A 6,256-nucleotide genomic window follows, 5' to 3' on the forward strand; every position below is an offset into this window, starting at 1 on the left:
GGAGATTTATATATGACGAATAATACTTGTTTGCACTGCTGTTGACATGGCTTTCAATGTATATATATATATATATATATATATATATATATATATATATATATATTATATATATATATATATATATATTATATATATATATATATATATATATATATATATATATATATATATATATATATATATATATATATACCACGTGTTTTATTATTCTAATCTTTAATCAATAGATTTATAGCATTACTTTTAATAGGGCATTCAATGGATTTGATCCTATTTTGCCCTGTTATGTTTATGTTATGTTAAATAAATAAATAAATAAACAATTAATTGAATAAATAAATAAAATGCATAAATATACATAAAAAATAAATAAACAAATAAATAAATATACAAATAAATATTTAGATAAATAAATAAAGAAAGAAATCAATCAATCAATAAATGTTTACTAATATATTAAGTGGAACACCTTTTAAGAATGCACAATCCACGATTGCCCATGCGCAAGTTTGGCTTCCCAGGTTTCAATATGGCGGAAAGACATCCTCAAGTGTAAACAAATGCATATGTCTAGGGTGTCTACAGTACATACGTATATATATCTAATTAACGCGATAAAGATGCAGATGTAAGTTGTTTTGGTTAATAGGTATTCAAATAGAGCCATATAAATATAAAAATTGAAATTAGTGATATTGATGCCAAAGAATTCAGTCAAAGTAGACTAAAAAAGATTTAATTGATTGAATGATTGACTGACTGGACTTGACAATTCAATACACAAAGTACAAAGTGAGTGGCAACATTTTATTTGGGTTTTGAATTACGAATTGATAATATAAATTGAATCCCATTCTTGACATTTTTTTTTCGTTGAGCATCAAGAAATGTAGCCCCTATTACTAGCCTAGCCTCTTCAAGCTAAAACGTCTTTGTGGAAGACATTAGCTCAGCATTCATATTTGTTTTACCGGGAACTATCCACGTTATTCTCCACAGTCTTATATTTGAGCACAGAAACGAGTGAAGAAGGCAATCCACTCTAGATTGTGACAACATTCATAAATTATTCCAACATAAATTTGCTAGGTTTCCTCTTTATTCGATTGGAGGCCTACAATGGCAACCTGACCTGGTTTTTCTGGCTTTTGTAAAATAGATTCTTCTCTCTCCTTTCTTTCAATGATTTCAACTGGAGTGACATATGGCTTTGATTTGTTTCTAGGATTTTGTTGAACGAATTTTATAGCTCTTTTTTAAATAGATTCTATTTCCTTAATTTCGGAGGAGTGATAGGGATCCCATACCGTACTGCTACTGCTATTACTGTGATTATTGCCAGCCATGTCTGTCAATAAAGAAAAACTATTATTGGCAGACACCTTTCTGGCAATAATGATGAACACAGAGAATAAATTATCAATAAAAGCATCAAATTAACCAACAATATTTCAGTTGATGAATAGTAGGTTACTATATATACACAATATGTGTCAACATTCATGTGGTTGTCATGGCTGAATGTTTAAGTAAGTTGTCTGCCTCAGGAGGCGTGTCGGAATCGACGCTATATTCATATCCTGGTTCTGCAATTTTTTAATTTTTTGTGTCTTCTTTCTACAGAGCGTTGCAAAGGATAAATGTCCCATCTCCCCCCCCCCCCCCCACCTTTTTCTTTTTCTTTTAAATCTTTTTTTCTCTCTCTGTTGGTTCCTTTCTTTAGAATTTTGCAAATTCGAATTCATCCCCACTTCAATCTCAAAAGGTACATAGTTAAAGAATAAATAATTAAACAGCAAACAAACAAAAAAAATTCAGAGGGTGATAAATTGGTTAGATAGAAGAAAAAAATGTAGGCTATTTAATTCATGCTCAGAAACGGAGCAAGGCCAAACATAAAAGGAGAAAAAATCGACTCTCTCAAAAGTAAAATTTCAAAACAAAAAAAAAAGAAAAAGAAGAGAGAGAGAGAGAGAGCATTTATATAGCGCAATATCCACTAAGCATGCTCAAAGCGCTTTGCAAGGGGTCCGAGACCAAAAGCAACACGTAACATGTAGTACGAAACATGACACCTGTTAAGCAATCTTACATTTTTTTTCCGACCGAGACTTTATCAAATGCTTTACTAAAGTTGTTAATTTATGTTTTCTGCTAGGTTGATGCAAGTTGTTATTAGTTGTGTTTCACAAGAGCGCTCCTTTCTGAAGCCATGCTGTGTGTTTATCAGTATGTCATGTTGTTCTAACTGCTTCAAGATATTGCTGAATATCCTGTGCTCCAGTAATTTGCATGCGATGGATGTGATTGAGACTGGCCTATGATTCACTGCTTCCTTCACGCCTGAGGCACCTTCTCTTGTTTGATTGAAGTCTGGAACATTAAAAATTAAAGTCAATAGTGGTGATTTTTGATTGGCACATCTTTTTTTAGTAGCTTGTCAGGTATTTCATTGGGACCTGTTGTTTTGTCTTCTATGATGGTATGAAAGAGCTCTGTCACACTCTTCTCTTTTTATATGTATGTCTGTCATTAGTGGCATATTTGTTTTGACTTCATTGTCATGCCTGTGCTCCCCTCGTTATCTGGATTAGAGAAAACTGAGCAAAATTGGTGATTTAGCAGATTTGTTTTTATTTTGGGGTTTTATTGGAATGTTCCCTGGCTGTCTTTCAGGGGGGCAACTCCTGTGTTGTCTCTATTCTTTCCTTTAATGTAAGACCATAGTTTTTGTTTTTTGTTATTTGAGGAGTTGTTTACAATGTCATTTACAAACCCGTGTGCTTTCTTGCATTCTCTTTGTGTTTCTGACTTGATTTATTTAAGTTTGTCCTTATAATGGTCAAGTTTGTTCTTTTGGTTTTCAAGAAAAAGAAAGTATTATTTCTAATAAGTCTTTTAGTTTTTGTATTAATCCATGGTTTGTGGATTTTTGATGTAGTTTTTTGGAGTATATTATTGTCAATCATTATGGTTTACTTATTGGTGGACAAAAGATCCCATTAAAAATAGAGCTTTTAAATAGCGCAATATCCACTAAATGTGCTCAAAGCGCTTTACAAGGGGCCCCAGGCCAAAAGCAACATTTAACATGTAAGACAGGACATGACGCCTGTTAGGCGATATTATAATTTTTTTTCGGACAGAGACAGCGCTGGTAACGGCCAGGTACTCATTTTATACCTGAGTATGGTGAGAGAATATGAGTAAAGAGCTTTTCCAAGGACTCAACTCTGCGCCCCCAGGACCTTCCGATCCAATAGCGAGTGTCATACCACTAGACCACATAGCCGCATGTTGTTCCCATTGTTTACATATATCAGTATCAGGTGTAATATTTGCCATAAATTCAGAGGCAAATTGCTGAGCGACTTGTTCCATGTTAATGATATTTGCCTGCTTCCATAAAAAGATGCTTCTCTTCACTGGTCGAATTCAGGTTGGTTTGATTCTGTTGTCAATTTGCACAACATTGTGGTCACCACTCCTGGTAAAATAGACACTTTTTCCTCTATGAGATGAGTGCTTTATGAGGAATCTATCTGGTATTGAGTTGTTTCTTGTGTTTTCTGTGACAACTTGTTGCAGACCGCTGTCTGAAGATAAGGGTTGTTTAGGTTTTTGGGAATGCTGACTCTCATTGACAGTGTCGTTGTTCCAATTTATCTCAGGTAGGTTAAAATCACCAGCATTCCAATCACTGATTTGTTGTAATCTTGAGCAACTTGCTTGGTGACGACATAAATTTCATTTGATGTTTCAATGTCATTGTCTGCCTTCCTGTAAACAACTCCTACTATCAGGGGTGGTTTTGGTTTCAACGAGATATTGAAGAACAAGGTATATCGTCTTTTTCATTATATTTTAGAACACTATTTGTCAATGTTTTTTGACACAAAAAGGTATACTACCACACTCTCCTCTTTTACATTGACTTAGTCTGTCCTTTCTGTAAATATTAAATGAGTCATTGAAATCACAGTCACGGTCTTTTCTCTAAATAAAACTGATCGAAAGAAAAATTTCACCTTAGGACGAAGGAAATTATTTTTATTTTTGAAATTTCTTTATCTATTTATCTTTCTATTTATTTATATATTTATATTCTAATTTTTCAGGTTACATAATTATTCATTTCCTGCTTTGCAATGAGGGGATCATTCCAATGAGTAATGTACAACATACCTAAATCAAAAGAGGTGAGGACGGTTTTCAGAGTTCGAGAACATTTCATGATTTGATTTAAGTTGATATTCTTTAATGAACAGAAAATCATATTGCAATCAGTCAAAGCAATTTACTCCTTAAAGTGCGTCTTTGCAGTTTTGCGGTATGATACTTCATTTGTTACCTTAGGTCAAAGTGAGTACCAGGTGTAAACAGAGTATTTTATCAGTAACAGTTTTCTCTGTTGAAAAGAAATTGTTATAGTGCATTACAAGCTGAGGATAGTGGTGGATAGCTCACACAGTAGAGTCATGCTCTCCCCAGCCAAATGGAGTTGTCATACCATTAAGGTTCGAACCCCCATCATTGCCGCGAAATTTTTATTCTGTATTGTCTTCTGGCACTTTCCTACTCACTTCATTTCTTCTTACAAGCTACAGGACTTATCTTGCATTGGTGTCCCTGTTGGTGTCCCTTGTAAAATGTTTTTAACAGATGTAATGGATGTAACAGATGTAACAGATGTAATGTAATTAATCTATAGCGGCTATGTGGTCTAGTGGTATGACACTTGCTTTCGGATCGGATGGTCCTAGGTTCAAGCCTCGCGCTCGGTGCATAGTTGAGTCCTTGGAAAAGGCTCTTTACTCACATTCTCTCACTGTACTCAGGTGTAAAAATGAATACCTAGCCGTTAATAGCGTTGTCTTTGTCCGAAAAATTGTAATATCGCCTAACAGGTGTTATATCCCGTCCTACATGTTAAATGTTGCTGTTGACCAGGGACCCCTTGTAAAGCGCTTTGAGCACATTTAGTGGATATTGCGCTATATAGAGCTCAATTTTAAAAAAAATAATTATAGGACAGCTCACATTTCTATAGATTTTGACCACTGCTTAGTTTGAATGAAAACCACGAGAAAGAATTCTTAATCTAATAAATATGCTAATGGAGTCTTAGTTTATCCCAGTTTCAAAAGCATTAAATGGACTATAGCAATTACTTACTACCCTTAGATAGGATTTTAGTTTATCGCAAAGTCCTTTTTGCTAGATCAAACAGACCTAGCTACCCAATCAAGACCACTATAAAAGTCACTTTTTGCATCAATCTTCTTATATTATGGTTGCGAAAGCTGGACATTAGCCTCAGAAATCCTAAAAAGGATGCAAGCATTTGAAAACAAATGCTATAAGCATATTTTAGTTATCATCTGACAGACCATTTTCATTTGTTGATTGAAGCGGTTTACAGAGGAGTTGTTGTCTCTAACAGTATCACAGGATCCCTGCTGTCTAGTCCAAAGAGGAAAATTGTCTTGGTTTGGACATGTTTCTCACAATGAATCACTGGCAAAAACCATTATTCAAGGGACCTTGGAGGGAGGCAGAAGAGGACGGTAAATAAAATACTGGATGTACCATGTAAAAGACTGAACAAGGAACAGCCCGATACTAATGAGGAGAAAGCTGAAGATAGATCGGGATGGGGCCTTTACTGCTAAGTCATTTCAGTGGAATGAGGTGTGTGTTTCGCATATTTAAAATACAAGGAGGTAACATGAAGAGATTCATGTTCATCACATCACTGGTTTTTGTGACAAAATATGAATGTTGTGTTCATTTATTTTTCCCTCCATCCATTACAGCCGTTCATTGGAAATGAAAAAGGAATAGAAGAGACAGTTGTATTCAGACCTACTCATACTAAAGACACTCGAAATATGAAAAGAGGAACTCAACAACAACTTGGAGATTTCCACTTAAGCAATTTTGCAGGTGAGTGTCCATGTCTCAAATTGACTTACATTAAATTATTTTTAATAAAATTAAACTGAATGAGGATCTTTTTGACAGCTAGGGTAGAACGTCTGTGAACAGAATGTTATTTCATGGCAAAATTATGCCGTCAACAGATAAGTGATCAATTTACACCCACAAATACTTTGGCGAGACTCATCAACTGTCGCTTTCAATTTAATTTTCATAAAAATAAAAGATTCATGTTGTGGAGAACACAATAATAATGAAATTGGGGATGTGGAAGGTACGGTCTTTGGTGAAGGCTCAATAGTAAAGACTGATA

General features: G+C 34.5%; 1 protein-coding gene across 4 annotated transcripts in view; it reads left to right on the top strand.

The window, feature by feature from the left end:
* The first annotated feature begins 502 nt into the window (after positions 1 to 502).
* Positions 503 to 6,256, top strand: part of LOC144965555 (leucine-rich repeat-containing protein 49-like) — a 66,705-nt gene continuing 60,951 nt past the window's right edge. For 2 of the 4 annotated variants that reach the window (XM_078901017.1, XM_078901019.1), the window contains exons 1-3: positions 503 to 631; positions 4,122 to 4,202; positions 5,820 to 5,949. In XM_078901017.1, the coding sequence (XP_078757143.1) occupies positions 4,176 to 4,202; positions 5,820 to 5,949 (157 nt within the window). In that variant the 5' untranslated portion in view covers positions 503 to 631; positions 4,122 to 4,175. Of the gene's footprint in view, positions 796 to 4,121; positions 4,203 to 5,819; positions 5,950 to 6,256 lie in introns of all 4 variants that reach the window. The other 2 variants (XM_078901018.1, XM_078901020.1) reach the window with 1 other exon arrangement.

The sequence above is a fragment of the Berghia stephanieae genome, chromosome 2 (assembly GCF_034508935.2).
Source record: "Berghia stephanieae isolate SIO BIC M18660-M18661 chromosome 2, UCSD_Bste_1.3, whole genome shotgun sequence".
In the NCBI taxonomy this organism is placed as follows: domain Eukaryota; kingdom Metazoa; phylum Mollusca; class Gastropoda; order Nudibranchia; family Aeolidiidae; genus Berghia; species Berghia stephanieae.